This window comes from Eubalaena glacialis, chromosome 1 (genome assembly GCF_028564815.1).
Source record: "Eubalaena glacialis isolate mEubGla1 chromosome 1, mEubGla1.1.hap2.+ XY, whole genome shotgun sequence".
Classification (NCBI taxonomy): Eukaryota; Metazoa; Chordata; class Mammalia; order Artiodactyla; family Balaenidae; genus Eubalaena; species Eubalaena glacialis.
In genome coordinates, this window is record NC_083716.1 from 234155252 (window position 1) to 234175682 (window position 20431).

A 20431-nucleotide genomic window follows, 5' to 3' on the forward strand; every position below is an offset into this window, starting at 1 on the left:
CGCCGCAACTAGAAAGCCCGCGTGCAGCAACAAAGACCCAACACAGCCAAAAGTTTAATTATTTATTGATTTTTTAAAAAGAAAAGTACAATAACCTTGATAAATCCCTAGCAAGACTGATGCAAAAGAAAGCTAAAAAACACAAATTACCAATATCAGAAATGAAATAGGGTCCTACAGGTCCTACAGAAATTAAAAGGATAATATGGTAATATTTCCAACAACTTTATACTAAGAAATTTGACACTTTGAGAACAAATTCCTTAAAAACCACAACTTTCCAAAATAAACAAGAACCAACTTCATACTGTTTACAAGAGACACACTTGCATTAGAAAGCTTGTATGTTACATTAATACCAGATAAGGTAGATGTGAAGGTTAACGACTATTAGCAGAGATAAAGGAAGGGCTTATGTCAAAAGGCCATTAACAATCCAAAATGTGTATGCAACTAATAATATATCTTCAAGGTACATGAAGCAAAACTGTCCACAGTAAAAGGATGAAAGGGCAAAGGTACAATTACAGTTGGAGATTTAAAACTACTCTCTCAGTAACTGATACAACAAAAAGACAGAAAAATTAGTTAAGAATAGGGATGAAATAAAGAATGCTATTAACCAATTTGACCTAGCTGACATTTATGAAACACTATACCCAACAACTGCAGAAAATTAATAACTTTACTGGTGAATAGAAACATTCAGCAAGACAGACCATATCCTGAGGCATGAAACAAGTCTCAAAAAATTCAAAATAAGTGAAATCATAGAAATCATGTTTTCAGAGTAAAACGGAATTAGACATCAATTTACAGATATAACAAAAAGATAACTAGAAATTCCCCAAATATTTGGAAATTAAGCTATCCACCTCCAAAAACCTCATGGGTCAATAAAAGAATCAGAAGGAAAAATTACAAAATATTTTTAGTTGAAAGATAATGATAACATGTCAAATTTAGCTACAGCTTAATTAGCGCTAAGAAGGAAATTATAGATTTAAAAGCATGAATTAAAAGGCAGGTTTAAAAAACAACTGAGATACCAACCCAAGAAGCTAGAAAAAGATGATTAAATTAAATCCCAAAGGTAAAAGGAAGGAAATAATTAAAAACAAGAGCAGAAATCAATGAAGTAGAAAACAGATTAGTAGAGAAAAATCAACAAAGGCAAAAAAGTTGTTTTTTGAAAAGCTTAATAAACTTGATAAGCCCTAAGCAAGACTTACGAAAAACAAAAGTAAGCTAACACAAATTATTAATATCAGGAATGAAAAAGAAGAAATTTAGGTCCTACAGATACTAGAAAAGATAATATGAGACATTTTGAATAACTTCATGCCAATAAATTTGACACCATAGATAAAAGGACAAGTTCTTTAAAAAATATAATTTTCCAAAATAATGCAAGAAGTAAATAAAAAATCTAAAACAACTCTACAAATAAAGAAATTAAAACTATAATTTAAAAACCTTACCATAAAAAAATTCCAGGTCTAACTAGCTTCACCAAACATTTAAGAAAGAAATAACAATCTATCTCAGAGAAATCCTTTCCAAGAACATAAACAAGGGAATATTTCCTAACTTCTTTTGAGTCCTGCATAACCCTGATACTAAAACCTGACAGAGATATTACAGAAAAAGAAAATTAAAGACCCATATCTCTCATAGACACAAAATCCTTAGTAAAATATGAGCCAAATGTATATAGCAATACATACAAGTATATCATGACCAAGTGTGCTTTATCCCAGAAATGTAAGATTTGCTCTAACATTGCAAAGGTCAGTCAACAGAATTCACCACATTAACAGAATAAAAGAGAAAAGCCATGTGATCACACTGATAAATGTAAACAAAACAGCATTTGATAAAATCCAACCTCTATTTAAGATAAAACTATCAGCTGCTTATATCACACCTGAAAGGAATCTGGGTTCATTGTGCTAACGGGCATTAAGACTTTTGGCCTTCCTATGAACAAATACTCTACATGTGTCCTCCTGCACTTCAGTGGCTGCTGGGCAAGACCAGTGGGACAGGGTTCAATATTGGAAGAAAAGCTGCAGTATTTAGTGGGGAAGTCCTGCCACTTAAAGCCCATCCAGCCCATGAATGGGTGGGCCATGAGTGGTCTCATAAATATAAAGGCTTTGAACCTCTCTTTTCAAGAGAAAAAAAAAAAAAAGAAAGAAAGAGATAGGTTCCAACTACATGCCATTCTGGAAAAGGCAAAACTATGGAGACAATAAAAAGATCAGTGGTTGCCAGGAGTTTGGGGGAGAGGGGTGATGAATACACAGAGTACAGTTTTTTAGTGCAGTGAAAATATTTTGTATGACATTATAACAATGGATATATGTCAGTATACTTTTGTCTAAACCTACAGAATGTACCATATTATCTACTTCATTAGAATGAACCTTAGGTGAACTGTGGACTTTGGCAATTATGATGTGTCAATGTAGTTCATCCTTGGTTTAGGGGAAAAAAAAACAACACACCACCCTGATGAGTGATATTGGTAACACCTACGCATGTATGTGGGAAGGGGGTATACGGGAAATTTCTGTACCTTCTTGTTAATTTTGTTGTAAACCCAAAACTACTCAAAAAAAAGTCTTAAAAAAAGAACATTCAGTGTTAGGATAGGTATTTTTGGCAGAACTCATTTCAGCTATACACATATGTATACAAGTTATATACGTGTGTGTTGGTTGGATTGTGATGTAAGATGCATTTTTTAGGTCAAAAAAGTTTGCAAGCCATTGTAGTTAAGTTATACTGGCAAATAAAGGCACAAATTAACCTCAAAGAAAAAAAGAGATAAAACTATCAGTCAACTGCAAATACAAGCTAACTTCCTCAAACTTATGAAGGGTATTTTTATTTAAAAACAAAACAAGACAAAAAAGTCCCTGCACAGCTGATAACATACTTAACAGTAAAATATTGAAACACTGATCCAATCATTTTAAATGAAAACCTAAGACTATCTATGAACTCATGGTCATTAACTTCATTTATGAACTGTGGTCTAATTAAAAGATGAACTTAAACACAGACTATATTGTGTACGCTCTTTGCTTCTACAAGAAATAGCTCCAAAATACTGACTAACTGTTCTGTTGCTTTGTTTGTTTTTAGTCAAGTTTTTGTCTCCCAAGTCTGGCAGTACCAGTTTTTGCACCTAACCTTACAGCCTAGGAAACCAGATTGCCAAGTTTAGTAGAACTGTGTGTCAAAGAAAGATAAAAGTGAAATTTGGGTGAATACCTGAAGACGTTTCTATAAATAAGATGATAAGCTTTAGGATATGAACTTTGTGACATTTTTTGCTGTTGTGATTAGAAGCCCCTCCTCTATTCTTTTTTTGCTTACTTCTTTTTTTTTTTTTTTTTTTTTAAAGATTGACTGATTGATTGATTGATTGCTATGTTGGGTCTTCGTTTCTGTGCTAGGGCTTTCTGTAGTTACGGCAAGCGGGGGCCACTCTTCATCGCGGTGCACGGGCCTCTCACTATTGTGGCCTCTCTTGTTGTGGAGCACAGGCTCCAGACGCGCAGGCTCAGTAGTTGTGGCTCACGGGCCCAGCTGCTCCGCGGCATGTGGGATCCTCCCAGACCAGGGCGCGAACCCGTGTCCCCTGCATTAGCAGGCAGATTCTCAACCACTGCGCCACCAGGGAAGCCCTTTTGCTAACTTCTTGATTCTATAAATTACTTAATAATTAACTGAATTCTAACCATTAAACAAAAATACTAATTGTATTTCCGTCTAATTTAAATTTCCTTCCCCAAAGAAATTCATGTTGCCAAAATCATAATAAAATTTCCTGGGAATAGGACTTCTTATAAGGATGTCATGTATTACCTTTCGCAGTGGTCCATACTGTTTTCTGTACTTCTTATTCCAAGATACTCCTATCTTTTTCAAGAGTTTCTGGCCCAGCTGATCAACAGGAATTAGATTACTCTCCTCCTTATGAAAGAAAAGAAAGTCATTTAAGAAAATCTGATAAGATATAACCTCAACACTTATGAGTTCAATGGAACCAACAGGATTAATAAATGTGCCTGTAACAGCAAACATGTAAGTGGATTAACCATAATTGTTTCAAAATAAAAAGTTTTTTAAAAAATAGATTAAGCCTAAGTTTAGAAAACTTGAATTTTGCCACTTTCCATGTGGCAAAGTTTAAACATTTCAAGAGCAATATCCAAAGAGTATTCCGAGGTTTGGTTAATTCCTGATATTATGTGGGATTTTTAGAAGAAATACTTTAGTGCAAAAAGACTAATGTCCCTTCTGAATGTTCTGAAGTATAACCAAGTTCTAAAATGGGGGTAAGAAGTGACTATTATGGGCTGAAATGTGTCCCTTCATATGCTGAATTCCTAACCCTCAAAATTTCAACTGTGACTATGTTTGGATAGGGACTTTAAAGAAGTGATTAAGTTAAAATGAGGCCTTTAGGGTGGGCCCTTATCCAATCTGACTGGTGTCCTTATAAGAAGAGGAAATTTGGGCACACAAAGACACAGGGATGCGCGTGCACATAGAAAAGGCCACGTGAGAAAGCAGCAAGAAGGCAGCCATCCGCAAGCCAAGGAGAGAGGCCTCAGAAGAAACCAAACCTGCCGACACCTTGATCTGGACTTCCAGCCTCCAGCACTATGAGAAAATAAATTTCTGTTACGTTAGACACCCAGTCTGTGGGGTTTTGTTATGGCAACCCTAGTAGACTAATATAGTGGCCACAGACCAATACTCAACCTAGGCCCCTAGTAAGAAATTGAGAAAAAAACTGTTTATTAAGACTGAATGAATAAATGAAAAGAGACTACCATCTTTACAACAGGGTACGAAGCAAACATTAAAAGTCATATACGTGAGGTATTATCAATATTGGGAATGAAAAAGGGGACATAACTTCAGGTCCTATAGACATTAAAAGGATAATATGGGAAAACAGTAAATTCCAAAACCGTATGTAAAGTAAATCCCAATTCTATTTAAAATAACAATAATATCACAAAAAACTTGTAACCCAATCCTAATATATGTATATAAACACAAAGGAAATAGAATGCAAAGAATATATATCAAAGTGTTAACAATGACCGGACATTTGGTTTATTTAAACTTTGTTTCTTTATATACTTTCTAATTTTTTCCCCTCAAATTTTCTACTATTCATATGTATTCCTTTTATAACCAGAAAGTCTCCAATAAAAAATTTTTTTAAATAGACATAGAGAATTTCCCAAAAGACTATGAATAGTAACAATATCACTTCTACCAACTGAATCATATACCTGATATACACACACAAATATAAACATACACACTCTCTCTCTCTCTCTACCTGTAATAAGACTGCTTTTAGAATCATCAATGGATCATCAATCTCTTCTTCATTTTGAAGATCTTCCAAATTCACATCTGGATTACTTTTGTCCTCCTAAGAAAGAAAACAATAAAAAAGTTTCACTTTTCTGGTAAGCGGCCTGAGGTGACCTCTAAAAATGGTTCACTATTCACCTGACCCAGAAAACCCCACAAAATCATGCAAGTCAAGAGGTTCAAATCTTCGTGTTCACTTTAAGAACACTCATGAAACTGCCCAGGCCATTAAGGGTATGCATATCCGAAAAGCCACCAAGTATCTGAAGGATGTCACTTTAAAGAAGCAATGTGTGCTCTTCCGTCGTTAGAGTGGTGCAGTTGGTAGGTGTGCCCAGGCCAAACAGTGGGGCTGGATGCAGGGTCGGTGGCCCAGAAAGAGTGTTGAATTTTTACTGCACATGCTCAAAAATGCAGAGTAATGCTGAACTTAAGGGCTTAGATGTATTCTCTGGTCATTGAGCACATCCAGGTGAACAAAGCCCACAAGATGCGGCGCAGGACTTACAGAGCTCATGGTGGGATTAACCCATACATGAGCTCTCCCTGCCACATTGAGATGATCCTTACTGAAAAAGAGCAGATTGTTCCTAAACCAGAAGGGGAGGTTGCCCAGAAGAAAAAGATATCCCAGAAGAAACTGAAGAAACAAAAACTTATGGAATAAATGCCACAAAAATAAATGCAAATAAAAGTAAAAAAAAAAAAGTTTCTATCACTAATTCCTTAAAAAGCAGTTAATGAAATAGGAGTGTTTGTGCCACGGAGGTTTCAAGATGGAGAAATGATGATAAAAACATCATAATAATTTGTATATGCTTTGGAATCAGGCAGCCTGGCTTTAAATTTCAACTGTGGTTGAATAATCCTGGACAAATTACCTAATCCCTCTGGCATTATCTGTAAATTGGGATTGTGAAGTAAGGAAAGCTTCTAGCACAATACACACAGCGGGTTCCAACATTTTCCCACTAAGCACTACGTTAGCTGCATCCTACAATTTTGATATGTTGTGTTTTCATTATCATTCAGTTCAAAATATTTTCTGGTCTCCACCCAATTTATTCTCACTCACTTATGTTGGCCTAACAAAATCCTACCAACCTCTGCAAGCTCAGCTTAAACATTCCCTCCTATTTTCTTTTTTATAAATTATTTATTTATTTATTTATTTTTGGCTGCGTTGGGTCTTCGTTGCTGCATGCAGGCTTTCTCTAGTTGCGGCGAGCAGGGGCTACTCTTCGTTGCGGTGTGCGGGCTTCTCATTGCGGTGGCTTCTCTTACTGTGGAGCACGGGCTCTAGGCGCGCAGGCTTCAGTAGCTGTGGCACGCAGGCTCAGTAGTTGTGGCACATGGGCTTAGTTGCTCCGTGGCATGTGGGATCTTCCTGGACCAGGGCTCGAACCCGTGTCCCCTGCATTGGCAGGCAGATTCTTAACTGCTGCGCCACCAGGGAAGTCCCTCTCTCCTATTTTCTGATCACCCAAGTTTTCACCCCCATCTTATGAAGTTACTTGGAAACATGTCAAAATTCTCCTGATAAGGTATTTTTATTCATTTTTTTTCATACATGGCATCTTGCAAAGGTATTTTAAACTGGCTTAAAATCATAAACACAAATAGACCTAAATAGTTAACATAAGACAAAAATAATAAAGAAATATAGAAGAATATGGCAGATGAAATACAACCATCCTGCTGTAAAAGTACTAAAAATGCTGGATAAAGTAAAACACAACACAACAAAAGAAAATATCTTTTTAAACACATGCTGAACTAGCAAGAGAACATCGGGAAAATCCTCAGAGAACAAGTGACATGGGAATCCAGGGAAGAAATCCAGAGTTGAGGTCTCCAGCCGCCCAGCCTTGCTGACACACAGCTACCACCTTGATGCTCATGCAGGACAGGGTCTGGGAGACAAAGCGTAAGGACCTACCCAAAGCGGGGAGTTCAATGGCTGGTTTTCTAAACAACCAGCTCTCCAATTCTTTGACACCACCTGGTTGTCCGTCAATTCAATTCTGACACTAATGTTGCTAAGTCCCACGAGACTGCCCCCACTTCGGATACCAGCTGCAAATGGGGTTCCCAGGCTACCTGCACTCCTGCCTGGCTGATTACAAATTCTACAAGCTCCACTTCATGTTTGATAATTTCCTGGAACAGCTCATAGAACTCAGGAACTTATACTCAGGACTAGAGTTTACTACAAAGGATACAAATGAACAGCCAGATGAAGGTACACAGGGCAAGGCTGGGGCGGGTCCCCAGTGCAGAAGCCTCTGTCCACGTGGAGTTGGGGGGCGGCCACCCTCCCTGCACATGGATGTATTCACCAGCCTGGAAGCTCCCTTAGTCCTCTTCTTTCAGAGCGTTAATCAAAGTTTCATTATGCAGGCATGATTGATTAAATCATTGGCCCTTGGTGACCAAACTCAATCTCCAGCCCCTGTCCCTCCCTGGGTGAGGGGGTGGGTCTGAAAGTTCCAACCCTCTAATCATGTGGTTGGTTTCTCTGCTGACCAGCCCTCACCCCGCAGGTAACCTCATTAGCATAAACTCAGGTATGGTTGAAAGGGGTTCGTTATGAACAAGAAAAGACATCATGCCTATCACTCAGGAAATTTCAAGGAGCTCTGTGCCAGGGACCTGGGACAAGGACCAAGTATATATTTTTTATTATACCACAAAGATAGATTCCAGCGGAAAGCTAGAAACCTGAAAGGACGACGCTATCAATATAAGCATGACCTACCAAAAAATCCACCCCACAACAAAGGACAATGAGAAACTTGCTTATTTTGACCTTGATACCAGATGAAGGTGGAAAAACATTTCCTCTAATAATCTGTAATCACAAGTAGGTCTTCATGTGGGTTTGTGGCCCAAATTCACATTAGTTGTATGGCTCTAGAACCACCAAGTCTAGATCTTATTTTAAAGGTATTAAAGGTTGGAGGTGACCCCAGGCATGTGGTAGAGACAAATACACATCTTTCATGGAAGAAGGTACTTTTAACTTGGGCTTCAAATTACTCCTACACCGTGTTCTTAAAAAACCAACCAGCCAACCAAGCCCACAGTCTAAAATAACAAAATCATAAGGAAACAGAATCAGCAGATATCCGAAGACCCACAAAGTCTTCAGATACTGCAATTATCAGACAGAGAATAATAAAATAGTATGTTTAATATGTTTAAAGACATTTATGGCTAAGGAACAAGAGATTTAAAACTGGTAGGAGGGGAGACGCAGGCCGGCACTGCCTAGGATGTGACACACTGGTGCAGGTGGCACGTGGGCTGGGCCTCGTCCTCCTGCGCTCTGCCAGTGGCCAACCTTGGCCTTGTGGGGACAGGCTCGTCCAGGAGGCACCAGTCCCAGGGCTGCCTACTGGGAGCTGTTGTAAAGCTTCTTTGTCCCACATCCTCAAATGTGCAAGATGATGTTTGAAGTGATGTCAACCATCAGTGAAGCAAAAGACCCCACTTTGGAAGGCATAGGTCAGGCTCCTCTTTACACCAGATCGAGAGCCACATTTTGAATAGTTAATGACCTCCATGCAAGAGGCAAGAGATCATCTTCTACTTAGGCTGAGAGAGACTGAGATGTTGGCTTTCACCCAGGGAACATTATGTGGGGTTGGTCATGAAACTTGTTCCTTGCAGACAGCTCCTTGAAAGGGAAGAAGAAATTGCTAAACTATAAGCAGAAAAAACAATACCTGACTATGTTTAGAGTATCTGGAATCCTTTGTCTCTAGGCATAAGAGATCTCTCAGGATAATGGTAGTAGAGAGACAAGCAGTGTCCAGCAGGTGTACCTACTGAAGTTGAAATTCTTAAAGCACTCATCATTATGTGAACACCACAAAGGTCGTGATTCTTAAAGAGCAGAATTTAAAAAAAAAAAAAAAAATGGGCTGCTTCACAGAGGCCATGAATAAGGAAATACACAAGCACAAACAGAAAGCAATCTTCTGATTGTTCTCTAAGCCCCGAGGAAGACCTTGCTAGAGTACCAGAAGTTCAAGACCAGAGAAGCAGTGCAGAGGGCAAAACCAAATGAAAGAACGCCTGCCTGCCCTCTCGAGTCACGTAATGGAACCGGGAGAAGAGCTTGACGCTGCTGATCATTTCCAAAGAAATGAACACAAAATTGCCGAGAAGTTCAAGGAAGCAGAGACCAAAAGGAAGACACGAAGAAAAGAATCATTACTTTTGAGCCACGCTACCTCACCACAGAGTGTGAAGCTACCTCTGTGCATGACGTCAATGATAAACTTAAATAGGAAACTGTAAATAAATATTTCATGCCTCAAAATACTGAGGATAAATCCCACCAGCTAGAGAAGTGCCTGAAATCTGACAACGGCTGAGCAAAATTGAAGAAGTGTCTGCAGCCAGCATGGAGGAAAGCAGAGACCCACCCCTGAGGCGGAAGCGGAACTGACACGGAGGGCAGGAGCACTTTCTAAGGCTGAAGGGAGACAGCGCAACATCGGAAAAAAAGGCTGCCACACATGGAAGCATAAATGGAAGGAAAAAACCAAGAACTACCGTGGGAAAGGAAAAGAGAAAAAAATAAATGAACAACATCATAACTATTTATTAGACCTGTTCGCAAGTTTCTATGAGACTCTAATAAAAGGCTTCAACTTCATCTTTTGGAGAGAATGAAATAAAGTTAAAATAATTGTTTGAAAGGGCTGGGGGTGCCCTAGAGAGTAAGGTTCGCTACTACGGGACCCTGCGACTGTAAGACAGCAGAGTGAAGGAAGGCAACAGGTTAAGAATCAGCAACGAGGGATGGAAACATGGAGAGCAGAATTAGACCAGAGGAGGCTAAGAAGTGCTTCACTCCACCTGACTGGCATGTGCCCAAACAAGCTAGTGTCTTGGCAAATATGGCACAAGCATTTGAGAGATGCTTGTATGGCTTTCTCAGCCCAGAACTGGATAAACCCAGTTGTAGAAATAAAAGAAATGGAAGGTTAAGGACTGGAAAGAGTGAAACAAAACTGTCTTTTTCCAAAAATGTCTACAACATAAGAGGGTTTAGCAAGATGGTTGATCATAAAATCAATGTACTAAAGATAACTGTACTTCAATACACCAGCCACGAATAGTCCAAAAAATACAGTATAGACATAGCCCCACAGAACAACTCCCTGATCAACATCTTCCAACTAGAACAGTTAGACTTTAAATACCCAAACTTTACAAAACATATGTTATCTCTCAGTACATTCTAAGTACAACTGATAGAGCATCAGAAACACAGGTAGATGTTCTGAAAGGCAAAGTGAATGTCAACAAAGGGAACACAGCATCTTCAATACTGCTGGCACTCAGAGAAGCCATGTTACTACACGTGGAGCAATTTTTCATTCACAACGATATTAACTGACACTCTTGAAGATAGGTTTTAAGCATTCTACATCCTAACATGATGGGTTGGAACTTACCAGTGTTTTAGTTACATTTTAGAAAAGTGGTTGAGAGTTTGGTGCTGGTGTGTAATAGATTATAATTTTTCCCACTGTAAATAACTGGAAGTAGATTCCCAATTAGTGCTTTCTCTTCTAGAGAAAATTATGAAACTTTTCTAGAAGACATTAAAGAAGCTCTAAAAACCAAAAAGCTGTATCTTGTTTACACATGTAGATACAAAATGCCACTACTTTTACATGTGTGTATGTGTGAGAATATTGACAAAGTGATTCTAGAAATGTTCAGAAAAGCATTAAAATCCAAGACAGGCAAAACACTCCTGAAGAATAATAACACATAGGGAGACTTGTCCTACCAGTTATCATAACATAGTATAAAGCTACAGAAATTAACAATGTGGTATTTGCCTAGGAATAGAAAAAAAGAATAACAACAACAACAAAAACAGAATACAGAGCCCCAAAATGGACTCAAATGTAAGAAAACAATTGATATAACAGAACTGGCATTGTAAACTGGTGGGGAAAGAATGGATCATTCAATAAATGGTAATGGGCAACTGGGTACCCAGATGGAAAAACAACATCACAACATTCACAGCAAAGCATTCCAGGAAGACGGAAGTTTCAACTGTAAAAGGCAAAACTATAAAAGTTTTAGAAGACAATATAGGAGGAAAATCTTTGGTTGGTGCCATGAAAGAAAGAAAAGCTGAGGAATGGTTACTGATTAAAGGAGACTTAAGACATATGCTAACTAAATCTAATGCATGATCCTGGGCTTGATACTAGAGTGGGGAAGAAAATGCTCTAAAGGATTTGGACGAGGCCGCTGTGAAATCTGAATATAAAACATATATTAGATAATAAATAATATTATATCAGTGTTAAAGTTCCTGATTTTGACCTATGCTTATGTAAGAGAATGTCCTGGTTCTCAGGAGATAAACACTGAGTTATTTAGGGGTAAAGAGGTCTAATGTCTTCAACTTTATTTCTAGTGGTCAGCACTGATAATGATAATGTTAACTGTGTGTGTGTGCATGCGTCTGTATACAGAGGATGTGCCTGCAAAAATGTGGCAAGATGCTTAACAACCGGAGAACCTAGGTGAAGAGTATACAGGAGGTGTTTGTACTATGCTGGTTATTTTTCTGTAAGTGTGAAATTATTTAGAAACAAAAAATGTAAACTTCTATCTGTATTAACTTTCAGTGCCTGTAAGTTTTCTACAGAGTGAATATATAATAAATGGCAAAAGATTAGCCTCACCAAAATAATGGGACTAGAAAAGGAAAAAGTTGCAAAGATACTTTTAATCTAATTTCTATACTTACTTGAAACTGCCAGTTTCCCAAATGATCGACATCTTTAATATACACATGATAATGTCCTCCGTAGCAACCACCTTTGTGTATAATAACTGAGAAGAGGTCATACATATATTCCAAGTCATCTAATTCACTCTACAAGAAAGAGCACAAACATTGATAGTTTACATAAAATAAGAAGATACATAACCAAAGGGGGAAAAAAATTTCAACTATTAAAGTTAGTAAGAAACTTCACTATTATTGTTATTTAGGGTAAATTAAGAAAAATTTGAATAATCAGCTTTAAAATTCTTAATTCTTAGACTGAAAATTATCTATCGTTGATCTAATACCAATCACACTATGCCAAATTCTGCCTCTGAGTTAAACATAAAAACATATATCCAGGGACCTCCCTGGTGGTCCAGTCCAATCAATGCAAGAGAAGCAGGTTTGATCCCTGGTTGGGGAACTAAGATACCACATGCCACGGGGCAACTAAGCCCGTGCGCCACAACTAGAGAGAAGCCCGCACGCCGCAACAAAAGATCCCTCAAGCCGCAACTAAGACCTGACGTAGTCAAATAAATAAATAATAAATAATAATAATAATTATATATATATATGTATCTCCAAACAAGATGCTACTTTTATGTACTTTGGCTAAAATCATGTAACCCCATGTGATAACAAAACACACACTACCCTATCAGAGTTTTGGCAAGAAAAAACCATCTTGTATTAAACCTATTATGCTGCTTTATAAATGTGCTCTTTAGCAGTTGAATTCGTCCTATATTTTAACTAGATTGTCATGCACCTCAAAGTCAGAGTTGTATCTACTATCGATCACCCCTCCTGACACTTCAGTCCTCTGCATATAACAGGAATTTAGCAGTTATGAATACTAGCTGGTTTCCTTTAGAGGCAGTTTAGTGGAATGAACAGGTTCTTTCTTGATTTATCAATTCTATGATCAATCTTTTCTACAAGTAACGTGCTCTGTAATTATGAACACCTACACTGGCATTAAAAAAATCTACTTTAGGTTAAGAGATACTTGGCATATGGATGCTACTTGAGGGAGTGCCAATTATTTAAGAACTTATTTGCTTAAATTGCACTTTTTAAGTAAGCAGCATTTTTAACATGTCTGGCTCAGGGAAAAAACAAGAGACATGTAAACAAAGATGCAAAATGATAATTTTTTTCATTAATACAGAAATCAGAAAGTAAAATTATTGTGAATTTCTTAGATAAGTGCTGTTTTGCTTTTTTCAGTTTTGTTATTTCAACATATGTCAAAATCATGTGACAAACTACTTTTTTTTTTTTTTGGCTGCACCGCGCAGCTTGCAGAATCTCAGTTCCCCAACCAGGGATTGAACCCGGGTCATGGCAGTGAAAGCCAGGAATCCTAACCACTAGGTCACCAGGGAACTCCCATGACAAACTACTTTTTATAAAAGGACAAAAATTTTTCTCTGAGGTGATGGATGCTAACTAAACTTACTGTGGTAATCGTTTCATAATACGTGTAAACCAAGCCCTCATTCTGTACACCTTAAACTTACACAGTGATGTCTGTCAATAATTTCTCAATAAAAATGGGAAGAAAAAAAGAGAATTAACTCAATTATTCCGAAAAAACATTTTTTTTTTTCAGGCAGCAAATAGGAGCAGGGGAAGTACTCTGGAAAACCTGTTTATTCTATGTGTGCCAGTAACAGGCTCAGGGCCAACACGTTAGAAGCTTTGAATGGAAATTAATATAATAACGAAACCAAAAAGCTCAGTAATTAGGCTTGAAGTAGAGAAAGCCCCACCTGAATTTTAGACCATTTAGAAAAAAGATTACTTTTATACATAGAAATTCAACAGCTGGCTAATAAATGTTCTGGACTTAAACATAAAGAATGATTTGTAGTAAGAAATGCATCAGTCTCATCACTCTGATCTGGCATGTATACAATTACATAGAAAATATTTCTAAATAGCTTATAAAGTAAGTAGATTATGTCATTAATTTGTTTTTAAAACTTTTTCTTTACCGTGTCTTAAGGATTACAAAATTCTACACTAGTGACATTCCAATTTCTTGTTCACTTTCTAGATGTGTAATTCATTCTTGCATCTAAAGTAAACTAAATCCAAGTAGGAATGTACTACTGAATGGTAATTTTTCCTAACGCAGGGTCATTTCTAATTCTGTTCTTAAATTTTCATTGCAAAGATTTTTCAAGGAGAGTTTAGTAAAAAGAACTGGGAACAAATCCATACTTTGGAAATTCAAAAGAACTATAATAAACTAGTGGTTCTCAGCCGGGAGCAATTTTACCCACCTTCCCTTCCCGCTGGAGACACGGACAGTTGGCAAAGTCTGAAGACATTTTTGTCACTACTGGGGGCACAAGCGGGAGATGCTACTGTCATCTAGTAGGTAGAGGCCAGGGATGCTGCTTAATATCCTACAATACAGGGCACATCCCACCACAACAGAGAATTATCCAACTCTAAATGTTAACAGTGCCAAGGCTGAGAGATTCTGCACTAAGCCAACTGTAAATCAGGTCAAGAAAAGATTCAATCTTGAGAGGGTAAAAGAAAGAATTACAAAACAAAATAGTTCAAACCTGTTCACAAAATGGCTTGAGATTGATCCGGAGAGGGAACGTATAACAGCTTGTTTCCTTGTATCGTTCACACTTCACAAAATCAAAATTAAATCTTAATAATGAAAAAGTAAGAAAGGGAGGCAGCTTACGCAATTTGGCCGACTGTCAAAAGAAAAAATTTTCAATTTTTAAAGGCTGAATTATATAGAAGAATACATAATGTTTCTTAAGATATAAAAAAGTGACCTATGACACAGTTTTAAGAGAAATATGTCCTTAAGTCACATAAACTAATCATCATGGATTCAATATAGCTCTTGATATAAACTCATCTATTTTATGGGGCTAAAGGTGACATCACTCACTTATGCTTACAACTAAAAATTCACAACCCATTCGTATGTTTTAACGTCACTATCCTAACAAAGCTATCTGATGAGGGTGCTCCCCCTCTAACAGTGTTTTTTTTTTTTTTAAAATTAATTAATTAATTAATTTGTTTATTTATTTTTGGCTGCGTTGGGTCTTCGTTGCTGCACGCGGGCTTTCTCTAGTTGCGGCGAGCGGGGGCTACTCTTCGTTGCGGTGCGCGGGCTTCTCATTGCAGTGGCTTCTCTTGTTGCGGAGCACGGGCTCTAGGAGCGCCGGCTTCAGTAATTGTGACACATGGGCTCAGTAGTTGTGGCTCGCAGGCTCTAGAGCACAGGCTCAGTAGTTGTGCTGCACGGGCTTAGTTGCTCCGCGGCATGTGGGATCTTCCCGGCCCAGGGCTCGAACCCGTGTCCCCTGCATTGGCAGGTGGATTCTTAACCACTGCGCCACCAGGGAAGCCCCTCTAATAGTGCTTCTTTCCTGCCCGAGCCCTGGCCTTTCACCTTTCACCTTCCCCCTCGGTCGCTGTGTCTACTTTACCTAGCAGACACACAGTTCTTATTTACTGAAGAACCGGAGCTCTTAACCTGTGACCTGGGGACGTGTTTCAATGGATCTGAACCCTTGAAATTATATGAAAATTGCATGTGTATCTGTATTTTTCTGGGGAGAAAAGCCACAGCTTTCACTAGACTTTCAAAAGGACTCTAACTCTTCAAATGCTGAGATCCACTGATTGGGGTTTTACAGTTCTTAAAAGCAGATAATAAGATATTTTTTGTTTTAATGCCTTGCTTTAAAACAAAACACTAAACTGAGCTACTTTTTATTTAAAAGGCATCAGCTTTTCCCAATCCCCTTGCACTAAAGGCATGTGAGGAGGCAAAAAGAATCCTTCCCCATATTTAAAATTATCCATAATCATAAACATCTAACATTCCTAAAAATATATTTAAAACAATTCTACAAATCTAGTGGGTGAAAAGAAAAGTTAAATGAAAATACAGCAACCTAACAACATGGCAGATTTTCAAACTAGCTCAAAAAAAAAACATCTAAAAAAAGTGAGTAACTCAACCATAATGTGGCTGAGGAAAGAAAGACTGCTCAGAACAAGATGATCTGCATTAATTTAGGTAATGCAACCAAGCCTAACCTTAGAATGCAATAAATCTAACGCAACTAGAAGGCAATTTTTAAAGTATCAAGATCAAAAAAATTCCATTGAAAAAGAATTAAACCAATGATAGAAAAGGTGCATACAAGAATTGCTTTTGTTTAACAAAAGGTTCTTATTTTACTAATGTGCAAATTAAGGTCAACCAAAACTAAGAATGTGTTTAAGTGTCTTTCCAAGATGTTTCATCCTCTGAATTTTATATTTATTTTATTAGGGTGTAGTTGTAACACTAAAGAGGAAATACAAAACAAATAAGCAAAAAATAAACCTCTCTTTGGTTTTCATAAAGGGGCAAAGGCTAGATGGAAATAAATATTAAACAATATAAAATTCATCCTGGTTTCAAATCCTATTGTGAAAGTTACAGGCATGGGGTTTATTGTTTTTAATTACATTTTCACCTATAATCTCCAGGATCCAAATCAATGTTGTGTGCTATCTAAATCAACCCTCATTTTCTTTGTTGGAAAATTCAATATTGTCAGCTCTAGGAATAGTGCTAACACTTTGTCTTAACAGAGTAACTGCAAAGATACATCTTTAGTGGTATTTCTTTAAGTCAGGGCTCAATAACCACTGGTTCAATTGAGTTCAAGGTTATCACGCTAATGAACAGCCTGTCATATCATCTGCCAGCAGTGAAATAGTTCCTACTGCAGATAATAACAACAGCTGAGTTGATGCCACGTTGCAAAAGAAATTACTTGCTTAAATCTTGTCCTCCTTTTTTCCCTGTATTTTGCTCTGCTGTACAAAGAGAAACCCTGGCACGTTCTGTCAAGCCCTGTAATTAGCAAGTTACGTACTTCCAACTGGGGGAGGAGGAAAGGCCATATTGGATTTGCTAGTCAGGGAAGAAATATACCACATCAATACTGTAAAATAACTGCAAATGTGCAAATAAAGAAAGCCATTTGTATAGTGGTAGACCAAAAAAAGGAAAGCTCAACAAGCTTCCTGGTTGGCAGAAATAAAAATATATTGCCTTCTTCATAATGGTAACTTGCAAAAAAAAAAAAAGGTTTATTTAAGAAACACTGAGGTACAAATAATTTTTTCCTGTGAGAAAAAGAAACTGAGAGAACTGCTGAGTTGAAAGCTTAAAAAAAATTCTTTACTGTAAAAAATTAAAATACATATATATACACACACACACACACACACACACACACATATATATATATATAGTGTAAATATCTTTCCAATCTTCAGTACTGATTAAGAGCTTCATGTATATCTTCAAGACACTTCATACAAGTTGACTTCCCTTGATGGACCTTCCTGCTACCAAACACTGAGCAGGCACCCTTAGAAAAGGCAGGGATCTATCTTTACCTTTGCTGCTTTAACCAGCCTGTCACAAGTCCCGCAGTGGTACAAGTTGTCAGAGTCAAAAACTTCCTCTTCCACATACATGTTCCAGAGGGCATCTTCCAAACCTGATACATTTCTGACCGCTACTGTGAGATCTAAGAAGTCTTCCTGAAATACACATGAATATAACATTGAAAAAACAATTCCACAGAGATTCACAAACACATCACCAACTCATACATACACTGGGAATAATCAGATATATTTTTTTCTAAAACACATATTTTTTTCTATATATGAAGGTATAGATCTCCTGATTAGATACTGTGAAATTCATAACAATAAATTATTCTTTCTAAACCAAACTATAACTTAGCTTAAAATATATCAGGAACCAGTTTACGAGTTCACTGTAGATACAACGAAACCTATTTTATCAGGAAATAAGACAAACCATTTAATACACGAATTGAGAAGAGTATACGTGCAGGGTTATTAGTGCTGTCTTAGTCTCTAGGCTGGCATGGCAAGGCCAGGGTTGGACTCTCTAATGTAAACTCTTCTTCCTCCTCTTCTGCTAGGGCTGGTTTAAGAAAAACATTATTTTGAGCCAGGATACAAAGGTATTTTTTAAAAAATTAAGAGTGTATTTTGCAAAATGCAAGTCTACCAATTCTACTAAAAGTACATTTGAATTACAACATATTTCTAGTAATAAACGGTTACAATTTGACAAGTTTAAAGCACATTTATAATTTTGTGTGTACGTTTGTGCAACAGCATTACCTTAAGGGATTATGGGGATTGTAAAATAACAGCACTAATTAATTAGTTCAAGGTGGAAATCTAAAGTAATAAAAGTAACATTCATATATGATTTATAATATAAATATGTGAAAAGTTAATGTCTGTAATTTATAACGTGCCTTCATATATGTTACGTTTTGAAATTACTTTGTGAATCATTACATTATACTGGTCAATCATACAGTAAGCCAAAGACATACAACATCTTAATATTTCCAAACTAGGCTGGCCAAACCTTCTATTAGCATAGGCAATAAGGGCCAAAAAGTCTTTTTTATGCCCAACACTTTCATAAAAAATAGAAATATACATACATACATATTCCAAAAAAGCAATTAATGCAACATTTAGAAAATGGCATTTAATTATTCTACTCATATAGTCAAATACAGAAACCTCCTATAACTCTTGCCATAAGAAAATATTTTTATTAAAGGACAACTGTTCAGTGATGAAATCATTTGCTATATAAGATTTGTAGCGCAAGTAGTGATTATTATATTTAAATGAGCAAATTTCCAATTAGATGAAATGGGCAATCTCTGTTATGACAAAGAATTGAAGGTTACACTAGTTTAAACAGGATTATAATAGCTTTATATAAATAATATTTAAACCTAAGCACACACATACAAATGAACTTTCTGAGGGGTATCAATAAACTAAATCCAATATTTAATTACAGATCTAATTGTCAATTTAAACATTCCTCAGTATTCTCTATTTTTATTACTTCTCTAAGTAACTTTCTTTATAATATTCCAACCACCAACCATGATGATAATTGGCTTTTCTCATAAGGTCACTGGTCCCTACTTGTAAACACCCCCCAAATCTACTTTCTATATATTAGAGTACTAAATAAAAGATTAAAGCTACATCTTAAGATATCTACTTCTTTCAGTTTACATGGAGAAATCTGGATTATAAATTTATAATCTGGGTGTAGCTAGAGTACAAGAAAAAAACTGATACAGTTATTTCTAGTAATAAACACATTAATCCTCATGTGGTATAGATCACAGATTTAATTACATGAATTATAATTTATGATTTAACTTATTACTAAAATACTCTTGCATATTCACCTGCTTTTCACTGACATTCTTACATTCTTTACAAACAATCTGGTTAACAATGGTTCCGTGATATAGACGATTGATGAGGTCATGGCCGGAGGTCCCAACTAAAGAAGTTTCCAAAGCACTAAAGAGAATTCGATTCAGTTCCTGTACATCATGTTGCCTCATTTCCTATAAAACAGGTAACTTTTAAATGTAATTTTGTGCTTCAGATTTTTAAAAACAGATTTTTAAAGTGATATGAGTTTAAAAACACAAGACTTATCTAGAAATCCAAAGGTAAGCCTCGATCAAATGTAAGGATGACTATGCTAAGCAAGCTGAGAGCAGGGTAAGAGATCGCCACCTATTTTTACTTTTACTACAAAATGAAAATATAAACAGACGGTGTTCAGTGTGTACATATAACTCAATTCACTTGAAAACAGGAAAGTGCATTTATTTTGTGGGACACCATACGCATGGCCGTGCCACAGAGAGGAGAGGGGAAGAAGGAACACACAGGCACAGAGCAGTCTCTAAGAGCCGGCAGTGTGTGCACAGCGGCATCTCAGCTCAGAGGGACTGATAAACACTCTGAATTATCAGCATTTGAAAAGAACCAGAATTTACTGCTTTGATATATAGACCAACCAAAGGAAGACTAACACAGTGCTACTGAGAAAAACTCTGATGGAACCTGCTTCAATCTATGAATCATGCAACTGTGTGTGAAGAGGCTGAACTACTCCCAAAGAACCATTTATAAACCCAAAGCCAAGGGGCACACCAACACTTAGAAGTGGAGAAAACAAGAAAGAACCGGCACAGGAACCCGAGGAAGAGCCGGGAAGGAGAGAACCAGGAGAGCGAGGTCACGGGAACAGCGGAGGGGTGGTGG

General features: G+C 37.1%; 1 protein-coding gene and 2 pseudogenes across 7 annotated transcripts in view; 2 read left to right on the forward strand and 1 right to left on the reverse strand.

Moving 5' to 3' along the window:
* USP40 (ubiquitin specific peptidase 40) overlaps positions 1-20431 on the reverse strand; it is a 92253-nt gene that overhangs the window by 63683 nt on the left and 8139 nt on the right. For 6 of the 7 annotated variants that reach the window (XR_009700792.1, XR_009700793.1, XM_061188695.1 and 3 more), the window contains 4 exons: positions 17684-17830; positions 12206-12334; positions 5375-5470; positions 3880-3987 (listed from right to left, as the gene is read on the reverse strand). Coding sequence is in view for 5 of the 7 variants with exons in the window: in XM_061188695.1 (XP_061044678.1) it covers positions 3880-3987; positions 5375-5470; positions 12206-12334; positions 17684-17830 (480 nt within the window). In the remaining 2 variants the exon portion in view is untranslated. Of the gene's footprint in view, positions 1-3879; positions 3988-5374; positions 5471-12205; positions 12335-14814; positions 14959-17683; positions 17831-19557; positions 19723-20431 lie in introns of all 7 variants that reach the window. The other variant, XM_061188735.1, reaches the window with a different exon arrangement.
* Positions 1853-2003, forward strand: LOC133079384 (small nucleolar RNA SNORA11; annotated as a pseudogene).
* LOC133084205 (large ribosomal subunit protein uL22-like) lies at positions 5517-6153 on the forward strand (annotated as a pseudogene).